Consider the following 27,633-nt stretch of genomic DNA (forward strand, 5'->3'; position numbering starts at 1 on the left):
GCTGAAGCTGCAAATGATAAACCGCAGCCCTACTGGCCACAAAACCAGCCCTTGAGCTGTTCTCCCCTGAGTTCTGTTGTTTTGTCTTTTGGGGCTCCCTCCCCCATTTTAATAACATCTTTATTGGGATCTAATTCACTTACTCCCTTCCTCTGATTCTATTTAATTTTTTATCCATTTTAAGTATAAGGTTTTTTGAGTTCTGATAATTGTGTGCAGTTTTATAAATGTGACCACAATATATTAGAAAACAGAAATATCTCAAAAAGTTTCCTTGGGCCCCGTCCTCTGAATTTGAAAATATTAATATGACAACACCCTCTGGGGACACAGGAAATGATAGAGAAATTTCACAGCTCTTAGAGAGGAGCACACATTCCCTCTGTACCTTGGTGAAGGCCCCTCCTCTGTACTCCTGGGAGAAATAGTCCCCTTTCTCCCTTGAAATTCAGCATTCTTGGCAAACTAGTGCCCCACAAGCCACCTATCCAATTATGCAGTGACTTTGACCCCTTTCCTTGGGACCTAGCCCCTAATTCTTCCCTCCTCCCCAGTTTCCTTCCCCCAGAGATCAATGCCACCCACCCCAGAGATGACTCCACCCCAGGTCAAATATTGCATAGCAACAGTTTCCTCACCAGCATAGCATCACTCTCCAAAGCAGCAAGTAGCCTCCCCTTCCCCTGTCAGCTGTGGTGGGAAAAGGCTCAGGCAGGGACTTGACCTAGCAGTGTTCCAGTCCAGCTTCTGTCACTTATTAGCAAGGTGTTCCCTTCTCCAAGTCTCAGTTTCCTTGAGCAAATAGGGCTGGCCTCACACATCTCTGAGCTCCCTTTAACACTCTGTGCCTCTGGGATTCTTAAAAGTCTTCTCCAGTCTCAAGGAGCTGGGGAGTCCCCTCTCAGAATTGCCGCCCTCACCAATGGCCCCTCACAGTAAAATTCCCCCCCACCCCAGCAAATTTCTCTCCTCAGCTTTCCTACCTCCTAACAGAAAAAAAGGTTTTGCCACTCCCTCTCAGAATGTGCTGGCTTCCCGTGGGAAGAACAGAAGGAAAGAGAAAATCAGGCATAATCTTATCAGAATTGCTCTCCTCTAGAAACAGTCTCTCCTTCCTACAGAAAGCATGGAAGCTTTCTTCATTCGAGGCTGTTTCTCCTTCAGAAAGGAAAAGAAAGAGTAAGTGGTCATTTCCCCCACAGTCAGCAATCCGAGAGAGAGCTTCCTCCTCTCTTAAAAGAGATACATCCCTTTCCTGCAAGAAATTTCCTTTCTCCTTAGAAACCGACATCATACCCTGTCAGAGGAGAGGTCTACACCCCCTCACGGTGGGAGGGATTATTTTTCTTCTTGAAATCGATCTGCCCCTCACCCATAACACAACACAACACACATAGAGCATCTACTCTTTTCCCAAAAGGCCATCAAAAGAAAGATTTTCTTTTTTCCACAAATAAACTTCATGCCCTCCCTGCACTGAGGAATGCTAAATACATCATCACCTCAGAAATCTCCTTTCTTTTAAAAATAAATTCTACAAATCCTCTTTGAAAGAGGCACCAACTCAGATCCAGGCTTTCCTCTCCAGGGGGCAGTGGTGGGACAGAAAAGCTATCCAGCTGGTGTTACAACCAAAAGGAGGACACTTAACTCTTGTGTCCTGAACCAGGTGGGAGTAGGCCAAAGGAGTGTACACGCTTCACAGGGAGGGAGGAGGAAGAGTAGGGGTAACCCCAGGACTGACTTTTTTTAAAATATATTTTTATTGATTTCAGACAGGAAGGAAGCGGGAGAGAGAGACAGAAACACCAATGATGAGAGAGAATCATTGATTGGCTACCTGGGAATCGAGCCTGCAACCTGGGTATGTGCCCTTGACCAGAATTGAACCCTGGACCCTTCAGTCCACAGGCTGACTCTCTATCCACTGAGCCAAACCAGCCAGGGCCTGGACCTGACTTTTTTATTTGAGGCTTTGGTCACAAGAGTGTACGGGAGAAACAGGAGGCAAATGGGGCTTAATACCTGCCACACAGGAGACAATGTATTGAGTGATTAGGGTAGTGAAGAGGACTTTGGAATCAGGAAACCTTGGTTTCCATTTATTGGACAGGTAATACCCTCTCTCAGTCTGTTTCCTCATCTGCAATATAGGGTTGATAATAACCTTTCTACTTCTTTCTCTGAGCTTCTGTGAGAATCAAACAAGATGTGTTCAAAAGTTGGTTATAAAACGTAAAGTAAGGTAAGATCGTATCAGAACCATAAGACCACAGCCTTAAGGCATGCTAAAACTTGCAATGAACCAGAAAGGACTGAGGCTAGTTCAGCTAAGCTAGAATTAGTGGAAAGAACTTGGCAATAATAGGATTGGCTCCCCCAGGGAACGGCCAGCAGTCCAAATAGCAAAGTCCAAGAGATTTTGCAAGCTTCCCTTGAGCATGATTCATCTAAGGGTCAATATTTAAGGGGTCTGAAAGGTGGCAGAAAGGGCCTAATAACAAGAGTTACTGACACACACTCGAGCATGGTACTGGGGCTTTTAGGGATATTTATGATCTTTTAGACTTAGAGGCATCTGTGTGCAGAGCTGCCAGGAGCTGGGGGCAAAGGGACAGTCAGCTCTTGGATGAAGGGACAGGCTGAACTAGGAGAGTAATCAAGTTTCCAGCCAGCTGAAATGGGATTTCAAAGCAGGCTGAGGTATCCATAGAGAATTGGCATGGCAACCATGAACTGATTCAGAGACCCAATCAGATAGCCTGGGTACACACAGTGGCAGCTAGATGGAAATGCCTGCCTGTTCCATTTACTGATTCCATAATACTTCAATGCCAAGCCAAACCTATGGTAGAGAAGGGGCTATAAATACCCACCAAGCTAGACCCCTTTGATTCCTGGACTAGGCCAGGCAGAACCTGTCAGGTGGGAATATGATTGCGCAATTGTAGGGAAGGAAAATAAAGCGGGCAAAAATCACACCATATCTTCAGATTTAGGCTAATAATCTGCTGTGGAAGGTTTAAGGAATGGAATAGCTAGAGGTGAGGTGGGAAAGATAAACTATGATCAACTTATGATGGTCCTTATATGTCACTATAAGGGGTTGAGACTGTCCTATAGGTAGGGGAAACCATTGAAGGTTATGAGTGGGGGAGTGCCAGTTTCAGATATATGATTTGGGAGTTCACTCGGGCAGCCACACAGAAAGTAGATTAGGGATTGGGAAGAGAAGAGGCAGAATGGCCAGCTATGTATAGTCTAGGTAGGGCCCATAGAACTAGAACAGTTGTAGAAGGAATAGAAGACAGATGTGAGAGACACTTTGTAGAATCTACAATAGGACTTGATGTCTGAGTGTGGGGAGATGGAGGAGCCAAAGATAATTTGGACATTTCCTTCCCCTTCCTTGAGGGCAAATATCTAATCGTTCAAGACAGCTCAAAAGTCATTTACTATGTGAAGCTTTCAACTCTCTCCTTGCCAACCCTCCCCAGTCCCTTGGCAAGAATGAGTCTCCCTTCCCTTCTGAATTTCTGCCATACATTGTAGTGTATGTTGATTAGAGTGCTTATCAAATTGTGTGGCAATCACTTGCATAACCTTAACATACAGGAGGTGCTTAGCCTGTTCAATTAAGGGCAGTAGGGACAGAATATAGGCATGTGCTTAGGTTCAGCATCTTGAAAGAGTAGTGTGTGCTCAGTGTGATTAGAACAGAGAATGCATGGGCTTTGGTGGAGGTCGTAATAAGAGGTGAGGCTGGCAAAGTAGATTGGGGCCAGTTTGTGAAGGTGAAACCGGACAACCAATGGGTCCAGGCTGCCTCTTGAGCTAATTCAACAGAGACAGGGTTAAATCATATATGAGCATTTATTCCAGTAATGCCAGCATTATGGGAGAGCAGCAGGTCACCCAAGAAAATCTGCTCTGCACCCCACCATAAACCAGCTGCTTATATTTGATAGAATGATGATTACATGGGTAAGTAGGAATTACAGGCATCTGGAAGTAGGCAATGGGGGCTGGGGCGGGATTCCATTGTTTGGGCAACAAGGTTGTTAATCTTTCCATGATAATAGGCAGTTCTTGAATGGGAATGGACCCCATTCCAAGGTTGACTCCCAGGTCCAAGGTTGACTGTCAGGCCCCAGGGCTGTACAACTCCCAGCCAGGTTAGAATGTCCTTTCTTTAATCAGAACAAGGCAATTACAATTAACCAAGCATGATTAATATTTCTTATAACAATAGCTAGTCTCCAATATTCTATTTTTGCCCCTAACAAAGGAACTCATATAATGTGTATGGAAGTTTGCACAGGAGTTTGAACTCTCAACTATCACATGTAGCAACTCTTGTGACTTCCAAGTTAGGCCCCTGCTATACTTAGAGGCAATTCTGTAGTCATAATTATAGACTGACTGTGGAGATCTTGAGGAGATCCAGGTCAGGGCAGACCTTTGCACAAATAGATACATTAAGGTTGATGGTGAACTATGGAAGAAAGAGCAATGATTTAACAGTGGACTTCAAGGAGAAAGGGTAATTTACACAGGATGGTGACCACTGTTCTCCATTCCAACTGAAGGAAGTCTCTCTGAAAAGTCAGTATAGCATAGTGATTAAGAGCATGGTCCACTTCCTACCTGTGTGACTTCAGTTAAGTTACTCAGCCACTCTGTGCCTCTGTTTCCTCATCTGTCATACAAAGATAATTAAAGTCCTTATGTCATAGGGCTATAGTAAGGAATAAATGTGCTGATTATATATAAAGCACTTGGAAGAGTGCCTAGTTGATAGTAAGTTCTATACAAGTGTGTGCTGTTATGATTTCATCTCCCCATCTTTTCCATCCTCCAGCTATTCACCAAATTATTCAAACACTGAGCTAAACTCTTTGTTGCACCTAATTAACATGCTTTCTTGACTGTTTGGTTGTCAATTGTCACATGTGTGTGCTTAAGTAAGCAAGTCTGCATGTTTGCATACATACGTCACAATATATATGACCACATTTGTGTATATATGTGGCAGGATGGCTGTGAAGAGCATCTTAATTCTTAATGTGTATATGTATATATATTGGAGGCCCATTGCATGAAGAGATTTGTGCAATAGGCCTTCCTTCCCCTGGCTGCTGGCACCGGTTTTCCTCCGGCACCCAGGACCCAGGCCTTCACTCTGGCTGCAGCAGAGAAGCCAAGCCTCTTCAGTCTTCAGTCATCTTCAGTCTTCGCTCCGCGCCTGGGTATGCAAATTAACCGCCATCTTTGTTGGGTTAATTTGCATACTCATCCTGATTGGCTGGTGGGCATAGCGGAATGACACCAATTTGCATGTTTCTCTTTTATTAGTGTAGATATTTTATTTTTTACAGAAAGGAAGGGTGAGGGATAGAGAATTAGAAACATGGATGAGAGAGAAACATGGATCAGCTGCCTCCTGCATACCTCTACTGGGGATGTGCCCGCAACCAAGGTACATGCCCTTGACCGGAATCAAACTTGGGACCCTTCAGTCCACAGACCGACACTCTATGCACTGAGGCAAACCAGTTAGGGCTGTAGTTTTAATGAAAAGGAAATGTCTCAATCATAATATAGTCCGAAACTTTATTATCAAGCTTAGAAATCACTTAGGTGGATGAAAGGAAAGGAGACTACTTATGGAGCATACAGTATGGACCAGATTTGGTGCTAAATTAAGCACTTACATACATAATCTAAGTAATAGTGAGGTAGCTATTACTATACCCATACATGCAGATGAGGGAATGGAGGTTCAGAAAAGGTAGTAATATGTCCAAAGGTTGCACAGCTTAAAGCTGCAGAGCTAGAATTAAAACGTAGACTTATGCTAATCCAAAATCTGTGCTGTTTCCTTTATAACAAAATAAGTAGTCTGTGTTGCCTGAGGGAGTGCTTCAGGACACAGGGTGGGGTGGGGTGGGATGGGAGAAGCTCATTTTGAAATAATATCCCTAAATATTAACTTGCTGAAAAACAACATGTGCACGTGGGGATCCCAAAGGTCAAGGGTGAGAAATGGTGATTTCAAAAGTTTATATTGATTTAAGGGTTCAGAGGGCACGGGTTCTGAATAACTGTCTCTCTCCATCTTGCCTGCACTCCCCAAATTGTCTTGCTTCATGGAGATGGTCTTCTGTATCCTGCTCCAGGCAGAGATCTCTGGAGAAGCCCTTTTGCTCCAGATTGCCTCCTTGTCTGAACACAGGGCAGCTCCTCCTCAACTTTCACCAACTTTCAAAGACAGGCTTGGTTTCCCAACCAGCTCGCCTTGCCCCTCCCCCTCACCTTCCCTTCAAGGGACAAAGCCCTTCATTCCACAATTAGAGATAAAAGTCTTGAAATGCAGATGCCTTAGAGAATTTATGCCAACTAACACTCATTTACACTAAAATATAATCAGTAAGCCTAGAAACAAGGCTGGTAATGTTGTTTCCCAAATTTTTATCAAGTCCCTTTCCTTCTCAGCTGCTTTTCTTCAGCATATTGTGTGCCTTCCTTCAGGCCATGCTGATAATGTGGACAATAAAAGCTATTGTTTATTAAGTACTTGCTGTGTGCTGGGCACTGTGCTAACAAGTCAGCTCCCTTAATTCTCACCACTGGTTGAGGTAAGTACCATGATTGTCCCCATTTAAAGATGAGGAGCCCAGCCAGTGTGGCTCAGTGGTTGAACATCAACCTATGAACTAGGAGGCCACGGTTCGATTCCCCATCAGGGCACATGCCCAGGTTTCAGGATCGATCCCCAGTAGGAGGCGTACAGGAGGCAGCTGATCAATGATTCTGTCTCATTGATGTTTCTATATCTTTCTCCCTCTCCCTCTCTGAAATCAATAAAAATATTTCTTTAAAAATAAAGAGTAGGACACTGAGGTCCACATCGGTTAAGTAACTTGCCCAGGCCACATGGCTAGGAAAGAATTGACCAAGCCAGGGAACTAGAACTCATGTCTGCCAGACACGGAAGGCAAAGTGCGGAACATTTCTGTTCCACTGCCCCCCTGTATTTCTTCAGCACCCAGTTCTCCCCCACCTCACGCAGACATGCTAGAGTCACTTGAAACATGAAGCATAGCCTGCCAATTCTTTGTGGCTTTTCATCGCTTTGAGGATAAAACATGACTGCTCTGGTTTGCCAGGACCAAGGGCTTTCCCAGGATGCTGGACTTTCATCACTAAAACTGGGAAAGTCGTGGGCAAACTGAGATGGTCAGTCACCCTAGCAGGGATTGGAATGGCCTTCAATGCCTTTCACAACCTGATCCCTAGTTTCTCAGCAACACCTCTCACCACTGCTCACCTTTTTTACTGCACCCTCTCCACCTCCTCTGCAACCCAACCACCCTTGCCTAAAGACACTCCATGTTCTCATATACCTCCATGCCTTTGTGCACACTGATCTCTGCACCTTTATTCTGCCTTACAAGCTATGCTCACTCTTCATGAAAACCCAGCACCCATGTCACCTCTGTGGTCTTGCTTTCCTGGGAGAGAATAAGTACAATTACATTCTGCCCTGGTCATTCTATTGACATGTGAGTCTTCTCCAGGGTCAGGACTAGGGTGAGGCAATTGAGGCACCTAGGGTGCAACATTTCAGGAGGCATTCACTCTCAGGGTTGTGCAAATGCCAATCCTGTACTCGCATGGTCCCAGCTGTGAGTGCCTCCTTATATTTTGTGCCTTAAGTACTTTGATTGCCCTGCCCTAGTCCCAGGCCTGGTCCTCCCTATTAGACTAGGGACTTTTCAAGAGCAGACTACAGCTTCTTAGTCATCTTTATATCCCTAGTGACCAGCACAAGGCTGGGCACAGAGTCTAAATCTAGTTGAACAAATGACATCAGACACTTCTCTGTTCCAGCAGGGGAAAGAGGTAGGAGAGCCAGGTGACTTTGAGCCCTGTTGAGGATGGGAGAGGGAGAAGGCAAATTTAATAGACTTCATCTTGGCCTGGGGTATGAGACAGTTTTTCATCAGATAGTTCTGCCTTTGGCATCTGGCAGATTTGGGGCTTCTCCCACTTTTCTGGTCTCTCCCTGTCAGTTCCTTTCTCTGCTTAACTGGAGATATTTTTCCAAGGTACCATTTTTGTCCTCTTCTCTCTTCATTCTATTACTCCCCTCAGTGATCTTGTCCTCTCCCACAGCTTCAGCTAGGAGCTGTTTGCAGATGACTTCTTTTTTTTTTTTTTTAAATATATTTTATTGATTTTTTACAGAGAGGAAGGGAGAGAGATAGAGAGTTAGAAACATCGATGAGAGAGAAACATCGATCAGCTGCCTCCTGCACATCCCCCACTGGGGATATGCCCGCAACCAAGGTACATGCCCTTGACCGGAATCGAACCTGGGACCTTTCAGTCCGCAAGCCGATGCTCTATCCACTGAGCCAAACCGGTTTTGGCTGCAGATGACTTCTTAATTGACACCTCATGCTTTATGCTAAGTGAATGTCAGACAGAAAAAGACAAATATTATGTGATCTCACTTATATGTGGAGTCTAGAGAAGCTGAACTTGCCTGGCCAGTGTAGCTCAGCGATTGAGCATTGACCTATGAACCAGGAGGTCACAATTCAATTCCCAGTCAGGGCACATGCTGGGGTTATGGGCTAGATCCCCAGTAGGCTGCTTGCAGGAGGCAGATGATCAATGATTCTCTCATCATTGATGTTTCTATCTCTCCTCTCCCTCTCCCTTCCTCTTTGAAATCAATAAGAATGTATCTTTTTTTAAAAAAAGCTGAACTCAGAGAAACAGAGAGTAAAATCCTGGTTTCCAGGGGCTGGAAGGGATATAAATTAAATCGGGAGATGTTGGTCAAAGGGTACAAACTTTCGCTTATAAGATGAATAAGTTCTGGAGCTCTAATATACAGCATGGTGACTATAGTTAACAATACTGTGTGATATACTTGAAAGTTTCTAAGAGAATAGATCCTAAATGTTCTCACCACAAAAGAAGAAATGGTAATTATATGATAGGATGGGGGTATTAGCTAACACTATGGTGGCCATCATTTCGCAACATTTGTGTATCAAATCAACATAGTGTACACTTTAAACTTAGGCAGTGTTATATATCAACTGTATTTCAATAAAGCTAGAAAAAATAGACAGTCTCTCTTCTATGTCTCAGACCCACATTTCCAACTGCCTAGTATAAACGGCAACATCTAGCCCTAGCCAGTTTGGCTCAGTGAATAGAGTGTCAGCCTGCAGGCTAAAGGGTCCTGGGTTCAATTCTGGTCAAGGGCACATGCCTGGGTTGTGGGCTTGATCCCCAGTATGGGGTGTCCAGGAGGCAGCTGACCCGTGATTCTCTCTCATCATGGATGTTTCCATCTCTCTCCCTTCCTCTCTGAAATCAATAAAAATATATATTTTTAAATGGTAACATCTAGCATAAATATTACTTTTCACATGCATTTTCTCACTGACATTCACAACAGTTCCCCAAATAAGTCAGGGCAGAGTAAAAATGCATTTTTAGGTAAGGCTCAAAGAGGTAGGCTTGCCCAAGTTTCAGTGGCAGAGATATGATTAAAAATTCAAGTTTGAGTGTTCTTTCTGCTATGCCATGTTACACTGCCCACCATGTGGATGTTTATATAGTCTTGAACCCAACATGATCAAAACCTCAATTTGTTACCAACCTCTTCCTACCCCCCACTCCTCAGACAAAAAACAAACATAAAAACAAAACCCCATCTATTTTCCAACTTGGGTAAAGGCATCTCCCAATCAAAACATGGGATTCATGCTTCATGTACAATTCTTTTTTGTTTCTTGTTTTTTGTTTTTTGGGTTTTTTTGGTGTTTTTTTTTTGCTTCATGTACAATTCTTTTTTAAAAAAATGTTTTTTATTTGAGAAAACCATCAATGTGAGAGCAAAACATCAATTGTCTTCCTCCTGCACCCCCCTTACAGGGGATACAGCCCAAAACCCAAGCACGTGCCCTGACCAGGAAACAAACCGGCGACCTTCTGATGCACAAGACAACAACCAACCAACTGAGCTACATTAGTCTGGGTTTCATGTACAATTCTTTCCTCTCCCCCAGATCCTGCAGTCTTGACCTTCATGTCTTAAATTCATCTGAATCCATTTTCTCTTTTCCTTCTGTATCCCCACAGCTCCCACTGAGGCCCACATAACTTTTTTTTTCAGGATGGTTTTTAAAAATTTAAATTCTTTATTGTTTCAAGTATTACATATGCCTCATTTTTCCCCATTGACCTCCCAGCCACTCCCACCCCCCAGCACATGCCCTCACCCCTACTGTCTGTGTCCATTGGTTATGCTTATACCCACGTTAACTTCTCAGCCATACTCTTTTTATTGATCTCCTGGCCTTCAGACCTGCTACCACCCCATCCTCCATATTGTTCTAGGGATCTTCTCCCTAAAACAACAGATCTGATCCTGTAATTCCCTGACTGGAAAAACCTCACCCTTTGCTTGTGCTGGTCCCCAACTCCTCCCACTTACTGAGGCCCAGGTCAAATGTCACCTTGTTCAGAAAACTCTGATGTAAACTCCCTATAATCTCTTTCTTAAATTATTTATTAATTTTGAGAAACATTGATGTATTGTTCCATTTATTTATGCATTCATTGGTTGAATCTTGTATGTGCCCACAAACCCACAAACTTGGTGTATCAGAATGACACTATAACCAACTGAGCTACCAGGCCAGGGCTAACCTCCCTATAACCTTAAAGTGAGTTCCTTATTCTTCTACTCTTCCACAGCACTAGATATTTCTTTCTGCCTCTTACAACTAACTATGCACTGATCTGTTCTTATCCCCTCTAGCCTGGGAACCTGCTGGGGATAGGATCCTGGTCTAATAAATCTTTGTCTTCTCTGAATCTAAGTCCTTAAACATAATAGGTCCTTAATAGCTAGCTGTAGAATCATTTTTTCCCTTAAGTGTCTGGAAACTTGTTATGAAAAGGACCGTATTCCAAGTGGATTCATTCAGTGAGGTAGGTAAAAATGATTCTCAAACTGAGGTGGGGCACTTCACTTCTTCACGCTCTAAAAGATTTGACAATGTCTGGCATGGCTCCTCCATATCCCTCACCCCTCCAAACACTGTTCTTCCTCCCCAGGAAAAGGCAAAAGACAATTTTAACTCTTTATTTGAAACAAACAATTCCAGAGACAGAAGGTTAGTTGTGACAACAGCTTCTCACTACAACACAAGGGCGGGCATGGCTCACTGAAGGGATAGGCCAGGTACCGCAGAACAATATATACAATTTAAACAGTGGCTAAACTGGTAACAGTTATAAAAACACAAAAAGGAGGATAGGGAACAGCAAAGCCAACAGGAAAAGAACTGGGTACCCCCTTTGCTGGACACTAATAGTTTTCTGGAACTACAAAAGCAAGATGGGGAAGAGAGAAGATAGATGTAGGCAGTGGAGGCAGGACACAGGTCCACAGCTCCTCCCTATTCTCTAACCACAGATCCCATCCTGCATGACCCAAGGCCCCCACAGGCTTGGCCTGGCTCTTATGATGGGGGAAGAACAATAGTCTTTGCCTATCACTAGTTGATTGGAACCCAGCCCCAATCCAAATCAGAAGGTAGTTTTTGCCTTGGGCACTGTGTCCATTGAACTAAAGGGAGGCAGTTACAGAAGGGGGCTAAGCATGTTGACACATGGCTCATATCAACCTAAGATGGCAGAGAAAGACAAACACATAAACCAAGGGGACAAAAGTTTGCTCCCCATACTTAGTCATTCTCTGCCTTTAAAGAAAAGAAAGCATGTGGAAGTTTTTTCAATTGCAGCACCAAGGATTGGTGCTTGCAGGAGTAGGGAGGGGAACAAGTGGCCAGGGGGTTCCAACAACCAGTTATCTCAGGGAAGGGGAAGAGTAGCTAAGCTCTGTGTTTTAGGTAAATGGTCCCCCTTGTTACTTTCAGAGTTTCTTTCATATCTTTCATAAAAGAACCCTTTATCGTGATACTGGGGAAGAGCGGAGAAAGGAGTGGGCACAGGGCAGAGAAGGCAGCTGAATTCTTCCCTTGGCCAAATCTAGGAACAAGGGGCTTTACCTACATGGGATGGGTCAGGAAACCCAAAGCCAACAGGATCACCAGAGCTATTAACACTCCGTCCAGAGTCTGGCCCCAGCAGAAGGGGTTTACTCTGAAGCACAGAGAAGATGGCCAGGCTGGTTTCTGCCTATCACTAGTTGATCAGCCCTCGAGGAGAGAGGACTGGGGCCCCGTGGTTGTCAAATAGTTTGGAAGAAGGTAAAAGCCAGGGGTTCCTAGGGAAGGCAGGGAATGGATGAATAGAAAAGGGCAGTCACGGCCCTTCAGAATGAGTAGCATTGGTTCCTGGGCCAGTCGCCCTGTGGGACATGGTGACAAGCCAGACACTGGTGTGAAAGATGGATACAGATGGGTTCAGTCCAGGTCTTCATCCCCAGTACGACCCAGCTCCTCATAAATCTCACGCACAGCTAGAATGCGATTGAGCATACTCTCCAACATGCTTCGGTCCATGGGGATCACAGAGTACCAGAGAGGTGACTCGGCAATGCAGGACCGCTCAGGTTGCAGGTAGAACACATCGTTGCGAGTACGGAGGCTTTCAGGACTGCAATGATGGGGTGGGACAGATCAGTACTGAGGCAAAGTGGATCCCATGGGTCCCCATGCTAATGCCATTCCTGCAAACCTGCCAACTCACCATTTTGAGAGATAGAATTCATAGAACTTGACAGGGCAGCGGAGGGGATTCATGCGGTTCTCACGCTGCTCTAAGATTGGGGCTTCATCTTCTCTCTTCCGCTTCCCAGAACCCATGTCTGTAGAGGAGGCAAATAACTCAGACTTGTTAAAAGCAGTCTCAACAAGCCACTCTAAGTGCACAGTGGGAAGGCCTCAGGACACATATTACAGGCTCATCATATATAATAAAGTGGTAATATGCAAATTAACCCTCACACCCTCATGCCATCACAAGATGGCTACCTAGGAGGTGGAGCTTTTGACGCTGACTGGCATAAAGACCAAGCAATCAGAACCTAATTTGAGTGAACTGTGAAGTCAGAACCTAAGGTGGGGGCTGAGGAGGAGTTTTAAGGGCAACAGCTGTTTGGTGTAAGGTATAAGAAAGCGGTTCAATTTTTTAATTGGAGAGGGTACAGGCTGGGCTGAGGGAACTACCTCCCCCACCCCCCGCACGAATTTTGTGCACTGCGCCACTAGTAAAGAAAAAAGCAGAAGAGTCCGTAAGTCTCCCCACACCAGCCAAACTGCAGAGTGATGCTCTGTAACCCACTCCCCCTACCCCATTCACATTGTTCAAGTCTTTACAATCTTGCCCTGTTGCAAGGTTGGGCTTACCTTCTGGGATAAAAAAAAAAAAAAAAAAAAAGCATGATGGCCCTAGACCCCATTAAACTAGTCTAGGTAGAGGCTCAGATTCCAAGAAGGAACCGTGGGAACTGCACTCAGATGGGTCAGGATTTCAGGGCCAGAACAGAAATCAAGGTGCAGTTCTTGTTATACCCAACAGCAAAAAAACACGGAACGACGGTCTTATTGTCAACTTCTCCCACAGACCACATACCCAACAGCTTCCCATCTGTCCGCTACCCCGCCAAAAGTAGACAAGAAAGTCAACTTCCTTGAAATGAGGAAAGGTGGAAACAGGCAGCTGGGTAACCTCCTATTTATGCAACAACCACTAATCATCAGGTTAAAGGACTGGCTGTTTTTACTTGTTCTGCAAACGTACGAATGGAAGGATAGGGAAGACAGTGATAAAGGAAAGGGCCCACCTAGTAATTAAGGTGGAGCATGGAAGATGAGAACAGAGAGGGAGGAAAGCAAAAGAGGGGCAGCCTCATACCTCGCCCTTTCCGTTGGCGAACAGGAGCGTAGTAGCGGATGCTCACCACCTTGGTGGTGCCCCGGGGGGTGGTGCACTTGCGGGACTGCCGCACTACATTGGTGAAGGAGAGCTGCATGTGTTCCTCAGCCGTCTGCAGCCCAAAAAACTTCGTGTTGAAGAACATGAGGGTGTTGAGAAGGACAAAGGGTGAGTAGACCCCCAGCTGCTTACACTCCCAGAGGTGTTCTTCCTCCACTCGGGAAAACACTGTATCTGCAATGGTCAAGGAGAGGCTAGTCAGGAGCAAACAACTACCCAAGCCCTGATCCCAGACATTCTGCTCATAAGCATTTCTGTTTAGTAAGTTGCTACTGTGCATAAAACCCTGACACCCTGCTGTATTACACAATAGGACTAGATGGATTTTTATATAGTTTCCACCTGCATTTGGAGCTTCTCTCACCACCCACACGTTATAGGTAGGTAGATGTAAACTTTGAGGAGTCCCACAACTTCTCTTTTTTTTCAATTACCACCCAAACTCAGGCCACCTTTTGTGGTTCCAGAAATAGTTGTTCAGACTTAAGTCTTGATCCCCTTCTCATGTTCAAGGACAGGGGCTCTGTGTCCTCAAGCTCTCAACTCCAAGGCACCCAGCTACATGCTCCTGCCCTCAAACTCTCTGTGAAGAGTGACAGATCAAACAGCCTGGGACTTTTGGAATGGTGTCTCTGAAGAATGGAGTGAAGGGTGTAGGGGTTGCTAAGTCCCTGTCCCTTACTGTTGGGAAGGAGTGTGGGCTGCCAGGTACTCAGAGATTTGTTGAGTTCTTGAACGAAAGTCAGGTAGTAAAGGTCCGTGAAAATGTTCACCATTCGGTTATTTTCCAGCAAGTACTGGAGAAGGAAAAAGAGACACACATAAAGCTAGACTCTAGGTCCTAGAGAAAAGACAGTGATACCAAAGGCCTCAGGCACAGCAACCTTGATAATTAGGAGATGGTGGTAAATAGCTGCTTGATTTCATGACCCAGAGTGCTTTTCGCCAGGTATACCTACAACTCTGAGGCACCAAGGCCTGGCTGGAAGAGGAGGAGGCATGGAGGAGATGGGTCACAGCAGCTTCTTCACAAGCACAGGCCCCTTGTCAGGTAATGATGCCTGGCTGACCTCTCCCAGTGGGTCCTAAACATTACTCCACCACCCGAGGAGCCCAGCTCTACCCATCCCTCCCCTCCTGGAATGGGTTTGAGGATTACAAAGGGGACCCAGAGAGCAATGAATATGGCTCCTTGGCCAACAGTCCTGGGACACAGCTTTTATTTTAGAGGAGTATTGACATGTGTTGTCCTGCTTGGAGTAGGAGACAAAAGACTGTCTGCTCAGGATAGCAGACAAAGTGAGGACCAGGGAGTGGACAGAATCATTTCTGCTGGGACATTGCCTGCTGTGTTGCTGTGTTGAGAGTGACTACAACTGAGGTGGTGTGCAAGGGGTACCTGTTGGATGCCAAGACACAAGTAGTAAATGCTGTCAGGTTCATATCGTTCACCGTTGGGTCGAGTGATTTCTCTCACAAACTGGGCCAGACCATAGTTGAGCTCAGCAGCTGAGCAGGCCAGAATATCTTCTTTGATACGCATAGGTTTCGCTGCAGTGATATGTAGTGAAGGTGGATAGGATTAAGAAAACTTCACATTGAGAATTTCATTTAGCTCCACCATTAATTCCTTTATCACTTAGTCATGTCCAGCTCCAGAACAAACCACCAATTACCAAAAAAGCCCTAAGCCTTGAAATCTAGACAGCATCTCCCCTTATTTTGCAACTCCTCCCAATGTTCACAGGACACCCTTGCATAATGACAGCCTTATCATTCATAGACATCTTCAGCTGAATCACAGCCCTGCTTCTTCCCCCTTCCCCTCCTCCTCTCATCCCTGCCTCCCTCCCCTGGGTACTTACGGCCAAAGCGCAACTCATCACCTTTGCTGGTTTCTCCATTGGCATATTTTGATTGCACCCAGCACTTCCAAGCATTGACACCATATGAATAGTTAAGTCCAGTACAGCTTGGCTGGCTGCTCATGGAGTCCCGGGAACAGCTCTCTGAAAGCACCAGCCGCTTTTGACCCTGGAGGGAAAAGAAAGGAGGTGGGTTGAAGGAGATAAGATCAGGAACACCATGGAAACTAGTCAGGACAGTGTTTATCAGCAGGGGAGTAGGGGACTCATATAAGAACACTGCTATGGAAGCACAGAGCCTCAGGAGTAGCTCTGATGACTTCGGGAACTGGGGAGAGAGCAAAGTTTGTGCTCTGAATGATGGAGAAAGGTGGTCAGCCAGGGAAGGTTAAATTAAAGCTGCTGACTTGGCTATGAAAGCACCCCATCCCTAGCCCTTTGAGCCTCCATCCCTCTTCTGTGGATACGGCAGCCCCAGCCCTCACCTTCCTCATGGTTCGGGGAAGGTCTTGTTCAGTAGACACGTCCTCAGGCCCTACCAGGCCACAATCAAAGAGGAAGTCTACACTGGGGTTAATGTCCAAAGGATCTGTTAGAGGTTAAAGGAAGCAAAACGATTTTTAAGATCTCAACACTGTAGTCCTCCCACCCCACCCCTGCTACTTGCACACCTGACTTGAAACAAGCTTCTCAGACAGCTCCAATTGCACTCAGTAGGAACCAGCAAAGCCAGATGAAGAACATGCTCAGAGGCACAGAGATGCAAAAACTCACAACAATGGGAAAGCTCTTAACACTACTGAACTGCACACTCAAATGTGGTAAATTTTATATTATGTGTTTTACCACAATTAAAACAAAACAAGCCCGATCAGTGTGGCTCAGTTCGATTCCCAGTCAGGGTACATGCCCAGGTTGCGGGCTTGATCCCCAGTGTGGGGCGTTCAGGAGGCAGCCAATCGGTAATTCTCTCTCATCATTGATGTTTCTGTCTCTCTCTCCCTCTCTTTTCCTCCCTGAAACTAATAAAAATATATTTAAAATAAATAAATAAAACAAAACAAGACTCAAGTGTAAGATCGTGCATCTATTCCAGTATCTCTGCCTCTACTTCCTTGACAGCTATTTGTCACTGGTCACAAGGAGCACTGTTAGGGTCATGCTCCAGGTCACAAAAAAAAACCACACTCTTTTCCTTATGGCACAAATGCTACCGTACCCAGTGGGCATGCCTTGAATTCCACTCACTCTTGGGGAAGTCTGCCTCCAAGTCTTGCCCAGGTTCATCCAAGACATTGGCCATCTTGACAGCCATGGCCAGGACATCATCTCGAGCTGGCCCAAACAGGTCACAGTCTTCAAGAAGTCCCTCTGCACTCTGGTTGCTCACAAGATCTGGGAGGAAGAGAAGTTGGCTTAGTCACTGCAGCTCTTACCTAGCTCCCTCACAGGCTTTCAGGGGCTGATTGCAACCACTCCCCCATCCCACTAGGTACCAAGGTTACCACTCCCACCCACTTAGGCAGAGACAGACTAGTAAAACCCTGACCCCCTCATTGCTGCTGTCCATGGCATACCACAAAGGTCAGATGAGGCCTTGTCTAACTCTTCAGCCTCTGCAATCATTTCTGCCATAGCCAGGATGTCGGCCTCCAAGGGGTTGGAAGGGATCTTCACCTTCAGCTCCTCAATAGTCTCCACAATCTTGTCTGTGCTCTCCAAGGTAGTGGGCAGGAACATGGGCACAGGCACCTAGAGACATAAATCCCAACTAAATGCCAAGAACCAACCCAGTGGATGAGAGGGACAGGTGGTGAGAGTAAGGGGCAGTGGTGGGTCAACTCTGGACGGGAAACTTACCGGGATGGGCATTGAGAAAGGCACCGGGACTTTCTGGCAGTACAGATGCATAGGCACTGGCACAAAGATGGGCACTGGGATGGGCAGCACAATCACCTGTGGCTTCCACTCTTCTGCTGACAAGAAAGGGGTCTTCTCAGAGCCCATGTTAGGTAGGTTACATCTGCCCACTACCTGATACTTCCTGTCATCCCCAAAGCTCATTGTCACAAAACTGCCCTTGCATCAAAGGTGGAGAGTCAACTCTGTGATTCTGGGACAACCATATCCATGATACTTCATCCACCTAAGAAACCCCCTTGTCTAGCTCCTAGGCACAGGGCTGCAGGCCTAGGACTATAAAATAAAGTCTGTGGTATCCAGGTACCCTGGCTCACCTGTCTGACTCCCTTTGGACTTCATCTCCACTTTGCAGGAGACCCCCCGATTTTGCATCAGAGGCTTACACATGGCAGCTTTGTTTTTGCGGGGCGTGGCTGGGGGTGGTGCAGAGGGAGGAGGAGTAGAAGCAGTGGAAGCCAACCGGATCTTCACAGGGATCTGCAGACAAAGGAACGTTAGTGCCACCAACTGCTAGACCCTCCTCTGAGACCATCTTCCCCCTTGGCTTTTGCCCTGACCTTGCCCAGATTCCCAGTTTCCTCTGGGGTCTTCACTGTATTGCTGTTCTCCACTTTGGTTTGAGAGGGTGTCTGGGGCTTTGCCTCAGAAGACTGACCTGTAGATCAAAACAAATGAATGTTTTCTGCTGTGGAACCAGCTCTCCATTTTCATCATCCTGTTCCAGGAGAGCTTCATTAAAAGATACATCAAATGTAAACAGGAAGTCTAGAATTTCTCTTCCTCACCACCCCAGGCCTAGTCTTCTCTAGGCCGTAGACACAGTGGCCAGGAAGGTTCTTTTGCCCTGGCTGCCCTTGGGGAGAGCTTTCAGTTGATTAAGCTTCCCCAATGACCCATAATTTGAGCTCTTCCATTTCATGGCCCTCAGGAGTTTGGTACCCCTGGAGTACCCCAGAGGGGCCAGGATAATAGTCTTGAAACAGTAATGGCCTTCAGTTTCACTAAAGGCAGAGCTTATGCTGATGCTTCCTTCTCTCTGAAAATTAACCACAGTCCCAACATGCCCCATCCTACCTGGTATCCATTCCCTAAAAATACATCCGTTATAGAAAATCAGTGGAAGGTAGCTCTGGAAACCTTTAAACAAGACTCCCCCTAGTATCTGCAGTCCAGAAGCTAAAAGAAAGCACAGTACTAGGAGCTCTGGCCAGGGATGAGATGAAAGAAGAAGAGAGGGGCTGGGCCCAGGATTAGAGTCCAGGCTAGTTCTAACAGAGTGCCTCCTGCCCGGGACTCACTGTTCAGGAGGCTCTCGGGCCCACTCTGGGTGTCCAAGTTGGGTTGGTTCTGCTGGCTGTAGAAGCGCAGCAGACACTGTTGGTTGCAGAAATGACGGATCTGCCCGCGCCAGTGGATGGTCTCTAGCAGCTTCCCTTGTCGCTTACAGGCATGGCACCGGGCAGCCTGCGGGTATTGACAGGATGATCAGACCTGCATCCCTAAAACATGCTGAGCCCTTTGCCTTGGGATAAGCTCTTCCTTTGGAGGCTGGTCAGCTGGAGCCCCCTCCCTGGAGATTGGCCCACACCTGATCAAAGCACAACAGCCTGTTGCCATATCCACCCTTTCTGCTCCCCCTTACCTTGCAGTACCACAGCAGGTACTTGCTCTTACAGTCCTCACTGCAGAAGTCCCAGGTGCTGCCATCCAGCTGCTCGGTGACTCCACGCTGGCAGGTCTGGGAGCAGTAAGTACAAGTGATACAGCACAGTCCCAGCTTCTTAGTGAAGTCCTGTTTGTACAGCAGCACACAGCCTGGAAAGAGTCCAGAGACACAGATCTTCATGACCGTGAGACCTACCTTTTCAAGGTGGTACAACTGAAAGCTCTCCCCAACAGTCTCTTGGGCCCAAAGCCTTAGGATGGACAGGAGCATCCTGAGTAGAAGGCCCTTGCCCCAAGATCGCATCCTAAGCCCTCATCCTTTCTCTGCCAGTCTCCCTGCTGTGTGGCACAAGGCCTCCGACCCCTTCTCCATTTCCTTACCTTCGCTGCAGAAACTCTTTTCCACGCCGCTGAACCGGAGTTTCTCATGCAGGAGTTTCTCCTGCCGGCAATGCTCACACTGGGACACCACACCCCGAAGCCGCTTGAAGTCCTCACAGCAATCACGACAGCAGAACTGGAACACCTGGTCCTAAGATGGGGTCACAGAGTGGGGAGGAGAGTGCTGTGACATCGGGACCTGGCAAGAGCCAAGTGGAAGGACCCCTTAAGACAGATGTCTAGTCATATGGCAAGATGTGGGCAGGGTGGGGGGTCTTACCTGCCAGTCCAAGACCTCAGGCTTGCCACTGAAGAGGCTGTGGCAGTAGTGACAGCTCAGGTGAATGCCCCCTTCAGGGCTTGTGCGCTGGAGGGAAGGAAGACAAGTAAGGGAGGGGCAAGAAGTGTGTGGTGGTGGGGGCAGGGGGAGGTCAGACTTGTTCTTTGCTCTGCCCAGGCCTACCTACCCCAATTTTCATACCCTCTCTATGGCGCCACACCCTTTATCCCTGGTCTAGGATCTCAAGTACCTGGAACTTGGTCCAGCAGCTGGGGCTGCAGAATTGGTAGACTGTGCGATCGACCTTGTTGTAGTAACAGGGGTCAGAGAGGCTGCGGCGGCAGAAGCTGCAGGGTCGGGGAGGGCCTGGGGCATAGAGAGAAAGGGAGAGCGAAAGAGAGAGGAGAGAGAGAGAGCACAGAAGGTGTAAGGTAGTGCAGAGATGGAGAGATGGAACAGGAAATCCATGGGAAGATGTGGTTGGGGCTGAGGTCAGGCAGCAGGGGTTACTTTAGAAGAAGAGGGGAGTACGGGGTGGGGAGATAGGAGGAAGGCCAGCAGGGGTCTCAGAGAAGAGGGCTTTGCACCTACCAGTGAGCCCTGCCTGCTTCACTTTGTAAGAGGTGGTACAGCAGAGGGAACAGAACAAGCTCGTCTTGCCATTACGATCCACATGTGATAGCATCTCAAAGTTCTTACACAGGGTCTTGCACCAGACACAGGGGTACACACGTGTGTTTTTCTGTGAGGATGGGGAAGGAGAGGCTGAGGCTGGATTTGTCCCTTCACTTTATTTTTTAAATTTTTAAAACATGAAATATTTCAAGCATACAAAAAAGTATAGATGATGATATAACAAAGACCTGTGTATCTACCAGCCAGCTTCAAAAAATAAAACATAACAGATACAATTGAAACCCCCTTTATTTGTTTTATTCCTCCCAGCCTCGACCCATCAGGCACCTTTATTTATCACCCAAGAACCGCACCCCCTTCCACAGCCCTCTAATGCACTACTCCCTCGGCCCCACCTTCTTGTATGCCCCCAAGCAGGTTGTGTTGCAGAACCGCTTTTGTTGGCCCTCATGGAAGAGGAGCTCGGGGCCAGGGGTCCCAGTCTTGGTGTAGATGTAAGCCCCGCACTGGTCACAACAGTTGGTTTTCAGTCCCTTGTTGGCCCGGAATTTGGAGAAGCAAGAATCACTGCAGAGCCGGTGCACCACGCTGCCATTGCTGACCTCATGCTGGACCTGCCACACACACACACACACACATATCCTAAGCTGGGGTCTGACTATCACCACCCACCCCAATGCAAGGATAGCCCACCCCACCTCACCCTAGACCTTCACAGCATACATTGTACCCAGGGACCCCCCCAACCTGCACATCAGGCTGCCGACTTGATGGTGAGGTCCTGGGAGGCAAGGAAGGCCAGCTGCACACATCCTGGAGAAGCTCTAATCTTGAATACACTTCCTCACAATGGCTGTCTTTCCTCCCCACTCCCCTCCTCCACAGGGCCTGGCCCCTGCAGCCCCAGCATTGCAGAGGCAGGTCAGGACTGGCCAGGCTCTGTAAACCAGCCCTCATTGAGCTTCCTCACCTCTCCGGTCTTCTGGCATATGCTGCAGCGAGTAGCATCAGCAGGATCCCCAGACTGGGGGATTGGGCGCTGCTGCTGGGCCTCATACAGGGAGAGGCAGACGGATGTACAGAACTCGTGGAAGGAGCCTCCTGAACCAGTCTGCGCCACAACCAAGTCCTTGGTGTTCCAGATCTCCCTGCAGATGGGAAAAGGCTTGAACATTCATTTGTTTCATCAGCTTCCAGCCTTCCCCTGGGATCGAGGACCACAGAGCAAATGCTCTCCGAGCCCCTACCCAAACTGCCTCTCTCTCTGAGTTCCACTAGGTTCTTGCCAACACAGTCTCTGTCTCACCCATTATTCCTGGCCTGATGCCTGCCCTTTCCACACCCCAGTACCCTCACGTACTTCTTGCAGAAGGTACAGGTCTTTTTGCCTGAGGGCTTTCTGGAGAAAGTGGTGAGACAGGATGAGGAACAAAAGAGCTGAGGCAGCCCCTTGCGTTGGTAGGCCGTCTGCCCCTTCTGCAGCGGTGTCCGGCAATGTGCACAAGTCATCTTGGTTCCCACCGCAGAGCGCCCAGCCCTTTGTGCCACACTGGAGCGTAGGGACATGCGAGGAGAGCGCCGGGGCCGGAATGGCACAAAATCCTCATCATTGGGGTCATCTACCATGGCATCAGAATCCTCATCTGACACTGGAACTGAGGAAGGGGGGAGGGGCCATGAGAAAAGGCTACCAGGCCATGTCGCCAACCATCCCCTGACCAACAGGTAGCTCTACTGCTCCTGGGATCCCCTCAGTTCTTGCCTTTATCTCCTCCCCCACCCCATCACATTGATAACTTAAGCCACGGTGTCACTCTCCCTTAGGGAGGGCTCTAAGTGGGGAGATTCTTCAGGACAGGGATTGCAGAGCTGAAACAGGAAACTCCATTCTCACTGCTCTTGTTTTCAATCACCCCCACTGCCCCTGGTTCCCATGCCAACCCAGAGCACAGATAGGCACGTCACACTCTGCATGGAGCCAGGAGATCCATGGCGGCCACTTCCCACTCATCCCACTGGGTCACATTTCCTCAAGTCCTACTCACTGCTCTCAGTGGAATCCACAACCTCAGGTTTTGGAGGTTCTACTCTTCTAACGCGCTCACTTCTCTTCTGTACCTTGGAAACATGGGGAGGGAAAGAGTTGATATCAGGGGCAGGCTAAAGGGCCAGCTGCACTAGCACAGGGTTTAGGGGGGTACAGAGATGGGAGGGAGAAGGGAGAGTAGGGACCCTTGACCCAGCCCGTAGGAGGAGGGGAGAAAAGGAGGCTGGACTTTGCCTTAAGAAGCGGTAGACACAAGAGCTCCCTCCCTCCTCCTAACTCTCCTCACACACACCCTCCGAACATCTGGGAGGGAAAATAAAGGGTTGTCCTTCCTAGAGATATAGGGGGAACCAGACTCCTTCCAATCCCCTCCCCCCTCACCCTCTCAGGCGGCTTCTCACTCGCCTTTCCAGTCAGGCCATCTCCTGCAAAGGAAGCAGAAAGCAGCCTAAATCTTCAACCTGTCCTCACACCCCCTTCCTGGACCAACTTCATTCCTGGGGAAGAACTTACTCAAAACTGAAAGGAAAAACTCAAGTGCCTTCTTGAGGCCCCTCTCAGGGTTACCTCAAGCTCTGCACTAAGGGGAAGGTGGTGGTGCAGCTACTCTCCATAGGAAAAAAAAAATCCTACCAGTTTTCTGTCCCAATCACTGGGAGTTAAGGAAGCACAGGTAACATGCCTTTCATCCAGAATTTATAGTTTACCAACAAAATCCAATGTAATCCCCCAAAGGTAGGTAGCAAGGGGAGAAGGTAGGTCCCCTGGACTCAGGTGGTTATATAAGCATTAAGACCCTGGTCACAGCCTGGGAGAGCTACCACTAGGCAGAACAGGGGAGAAATGAGAGCCTCTCCAAGTCTAAGCTGTCCCTCCCCTATCAGAGACTCAATCCTAGGCCCTACATTTCTACCATTCCCCTAAATTCATGATGCTGCCGGAGGCTCCAGAACCTAGTCATCATTCATAAAACCCAGAATCCCCACTCTCATTTAGAACAAAACATCTGGAAAGATCTTAAAACCAAGAAGCCTGGATTCCTCCCCAAATCCTGAAGGAAGGGCCTGGCACCAAAAAACCACTGGGCTACAAAAAAAAGAATCTCTCCCACCAAATTCACTCTCTAACCCACCCCCTGAAACATCACCCCTATTCCTCCCCCACAGTAGCTGAGCTTCCCCCCACCCCTACCTTCCTTAATCTTCATCACCCCTACTTCTCCCTCCCAAACCCCCAACTCCTTCTTCATACACATCCTTTCATCTCTCAAACCTTCTCCTCCCCCTCCCCTTCTTCCCCAAACATACACAGTAGCCCCTCCTTACTCCCACCCTCTCTCCAACCTTGATTCTCAAGCTGAGTAGACAACCTACCTGGTAAGGAAGGGTGTGCAGGGGGGCTAGGGCCCCCAGGTTTGCTCTGAGAACTGTTGATTCCATCCCCCAGAGTCTCTCCCACTGAAGGGCTGGGGGGGCCATTTGGGCTCTGTGGCTGCCCCTGGGGAAGATCCTCCTCCTGCCCAGAGGAGCCCCTTCTCCCTGTAGCTATGGAGGTGGTCTCCTCCTCTTCAATATGTGGGGACTGAAGATTTATTGGAGAATCTGGAGCCAAAGGTTCTAGTAGCCCCTCGGGTGAAGAGGGATTTGCCCCAGTCCCTGGGTCAGGTGGCACCACCTCAGGGGTCTGGCCCCCTGGTCCAGGCTCTAGGGTCTGATCGCCTGCATCCCATGCGAGGGTCTCCTCAGGACCATGGTCCACTTCTGTGGGGGAGGGGGCTTTATAGAGCAGCCCCCCCAGCCCCAGCAGCTCAGTGGTTCCATCCAGAACTCCAGGGTCTTTTTCCAGGCCAGCAGGGGTATCAAGCAGGTCCAGGGCTCCAGAGGATGGAGAAGGGCCAGGGGGCGCCCATCCTCGAGTTGGGGCAGTCTGAGATTCCAGTAGATCCTCTCCAAATTCCATGTCTACTGGAAGGTCTCCAGCCAGGGGCTTCTCTGGCAGGGTCAATGGGTCAAACGTACTGGGGAAATCACTGGGGTCCATGAGGACGGCTGGATATGGGCTGTAGATTAGGGGTAGAAGAGGGGGCAGAAGAGGTGGTCTTTGCCAGAATTCCTTCTTAAATAGGCTCTGGGACACACCCCATCATCCACTCGGATTTCTCATGAACAGCCCCCACCACAAACGACCAGCATTTCTACAAGCTTAGTCCAAATGACCACTCCCCCCCCCCCACCACCACCACAAACAGCGCCCCCTGTGGGGAGAGGCGTTTCCCACCCTGGCCCTGCGCCCACACTTGCCAGGCAGTTAGTCGTTGGCCCTACCAGCCCGCCTGCCCCCACCACCCCAGTGCAACTCCCAGTTTCCCTCCCTCTTTACCTTTCACCCCCCCCCCCGCAACTGAGGCTGAACGCCCCATTAGAGTCGCCTAGGGCCGTTGCCACCAGGAGCCTTCCCGCCCCCGCGATATCAGTTTCTACCCCCTCCACTCGCTCCTAGAGCCCCCCAGCTCTCCAGTCTCTACCTACCCTGTCTGGCCCCACCCCCCTCACCGCGCTGCAAGGCCCTCCCTCAGCCCTTCCCTCGCCCCCACAAATTGCCCTTTCTAACCCCTCCCCCCAGTTACCTTTCATTTTAGTTCGCCCACTTCCTCAGCCTCGTCACCCTTCCCTATAGCTCTCTCAGTCCTCCTTCTCCTGTTGCCCACCCCCCACCTCAGGCATTTACAGGAAGACATTTTGGAGCTACGATCTCTCTCAGACCCCCCTCCCTGTTTCTTCAAGATCCCACCTGCAGGTTCGGCTCGGCTAGATCAGGCCCGACCCCTACCTGCGGCAGGGTTAGTGTAACGGCTATAAGCCTAGAACTGCAGACAGAGACGGCCCCGCGCTCCTTCTCCACCTCCCTCCCTAGCAGCCGGGACAGGGGTCGCGGCCCCTTTAAATGGCAGCGCAGCTCGCGGCGCCTAGCGCTCTGCACCAGGCGGGCGGGCGGCGCCAGCAACCAACCCCATTGGCTGGCTCCAGGAGGGGGCTCGCGAGACAGCGACGGCCCCCGGCGCGAGACTCCCAGCCCAGTGGCCGCCTGGAAATTGTGGAGTGGAGCCTAATTGTTGGAGATGGAGCTTGAGCCCCCGCCCGGGGCCCCGTTAGTTAAAGAGGAAAAGATAGGCTCTGGAGCCTTGAAGCCCGCCCCCGGGAAAGGCGGCACCCCCTTTCCGCCGAAGGGCCAAGTACACTAAACCACAAAAAACAGATCAACTCACCTGCTTCCCTTACCTGGCTCAAGAGTCTGCCTCCCGCACACCCGTGCCGCCCTACCTCCCGGAGCCCACTCTACCCGTGATCCCCTCCTCTCATTCAAATGGTTCCCGGTCCCCTCCCCCTCCCCATGTCTCTTCGCTTCCCACTCGCGTTCAATCCCTCGGCGTCCGCCCCCCTCAGCAGTCCCTACCTACGCCATGCAGCAAGCGCCTGCCAAGATTACCCTCCCCCCAACCCCACCTCTCCGGGCCCGCCCCCTGGGCGACTGTTGGGGGTAATGAGTGACAGCAGAGGGTGAGGGGAGGTAGGGACCCAGCCCTCACGTGCTCCTCCTCCCCTCGTCTGCAGCCCCAACCCCCCCTAACTATTCTGAGAGTCTTAGTTGTGGAGTGTCTTGAGCTTGCTCTCCAGCTACCCAGGGCGGGTTAGATGGCTCTGGCTCAGTAACAACGCCTATGCAGTAACTGTTAGTTGCCGAAGACTCCAAAAACAGGTCCTGCAAAGCCCCCCCACCCCCACCCCATTCCCTCAAGGGTCTTAGGGTAAGTTCTGGGATCTTCTCCCAGACACTTCCCGCAGGGGGCTCCCTGCGTTATCTCTTCAGTAGGTTTCCTCATGGGGGGCCCGTAGCTCTTCTTCCTTGTTTCTCTCTCTCTCTCTCTCTCTCTCTCTCTCTCTCTCTCTCTCTCTCTCTCTCTCTCTCTCCTCAGTCTCTCTCCCTCCCTTTCATTCCGTCCTGGTCGACCTGTTTCCTCCCCCCACCCCCTTCTCCCTCTCCTCCCCCTTCTCCCCTCTCCCTCTCCCAGGCGCATACTCTCTCTCTCCCAGTCTCTTTTTGTCTTAAGTCTCTATCCCTCAGCCTCTCACACGCACAAGCACCCACGCGCACGCGCACGCGCACATATGTTCCCCTCCTCGATGGTCCTTAGAATGTGGGTGTGGCTGAGGTTGAGGCTGGATAAGTGGAGTAGGGGGGAAGGGGCACTAGCATTGGGCCTACTAGCTTTAAAAAATATGTGCCAGGATCCATTTTCAGTCTTCATTATAGTTTGAGCACTTTACAATCCCCGCTCCCCACTTTGCTCCTCCTACTCCTAGGGCTGAAGACTCCTTAGAATCTGAGGTACTGGTGGATGCTCAGGCTAGAAGGAGTCCTGCCACAGATTTAGAAACAACGTTTGGTGCCCAGTCCCTACTCCAGTCGGCCTCTTTGCTTTGGGCCTTTCTTCTTTCCCACACTAAGCCTTACAGGGAGTTTTATCCTCCCTTGTCTCATTTACTTTGCCAGAAACCTTATCCTTCCTGACTCCCCACATGGCCTTGAGGTTATCTTTGCTCTCTCGTATACACGGAGATAAAACCAAGAGTTTTCCCAGTTTCTCAAACCCAGCTTTCTCTTTCTCTTAACCAGTATTTTGTGTACCGTTCCTCCACCTTCTGCTTATTTATATGCCCCTGTTTCTCTCTTTGCATTTTCAATTTGTTCCATCTCAGTTGGGATACCTTTTTGTATATTGCCTACCCTTCTCAACGCGTGCTTGGATATTTGGCCACTCTGATTGTGGAGAATACCTGGTG

At 48.8% G+C, this 27,633-nt stretch overlaps 1 protein-coding gene across 5 annotated transcripts; it reads right to left on the reverse strand.

Annotated features, from left to right (window-relative positions):
- Positions 1-11,161: 11,161 nt before the first annotated feature.
- ZMYM3 (zinc finger MYM-type containing 3) lies at positions 11,162-26,393 on the reverse strand. 5 transcript variants are annotated; one of them, XM_081081171.1, is made up of 25 exons: positions 25,622-25,715; positions 24,166-24,851; positions 23,174-23,217; positions 22,791-22,863; positions 22,106-22,400; positions 21,716-21,893; positions 21,141-21,359; positions 20,701-20,851; positions 20,360-20,475; positions 20,110-20,196; positions 19,830-19,980; positions 19,426-19,598; positions 19,082-19,247; positions 18,341-18,438; positions 18,098-18,260; positions 17,721-17,833; positions 17,438-17,612; positions 17,109-17,255; positions 16,346-16,449; positions 15,861-16,029; positions 15,395-15,546; positions 14,678-14,792; positions 13,915-14,169; positions 12,748-12,865; positions 11,162-12,654 (listed from the first exon to the last, which is right to left on the reverse strand). In XM_081081171.1, the coding sequence occupies exons 2-25, from the start codon at positions 24,830-24,832 to the stop codon at positions 12,462-12,464; spliced, it is 4,122 nt and encodes a 1,373-aa protein (XP_080937297.1). In that variant the 5' UTR covers positions 24,833-24,851; positions 25,622-25,715; the 3' UTR covers positions 11,162-12,461. The 5 variants fall into 5 exon arrangements, with proteins under 5 accessions (XP_080937297.1, XP_080937298.1, XP_080937299.1 ...); XM_081081172.1 differs by lacking the exon at positions 25,622-25,715 and having other exon boundaries at positions 24,166-24,995; XM_081081173.1 differs by lacking the exons at positions 11,162-12,654; positions 12,748-12,865; positions 13,915-14,169; ... (14 more) ...; positions 20,701-20,851; positions 25,622-25,715 and adding an exon at positions 26,058-26,393 and having other exon boundaries at positions 20,882-21,359.
- Between the last annotated feature and the right edge of the window lie 1,240 nt (positions 26,394-27,633).

This window comes from Myotis nattereri (assembly GCF_964212035.1).
Source record: "Myotis nattereri genome assembly, chromosome: X".
NCBI lineage: Eukaryota > Metazoa > Chordata > Mammalia > Chiroptera > Vespertilionidae > Myotis > Myotis nattereri.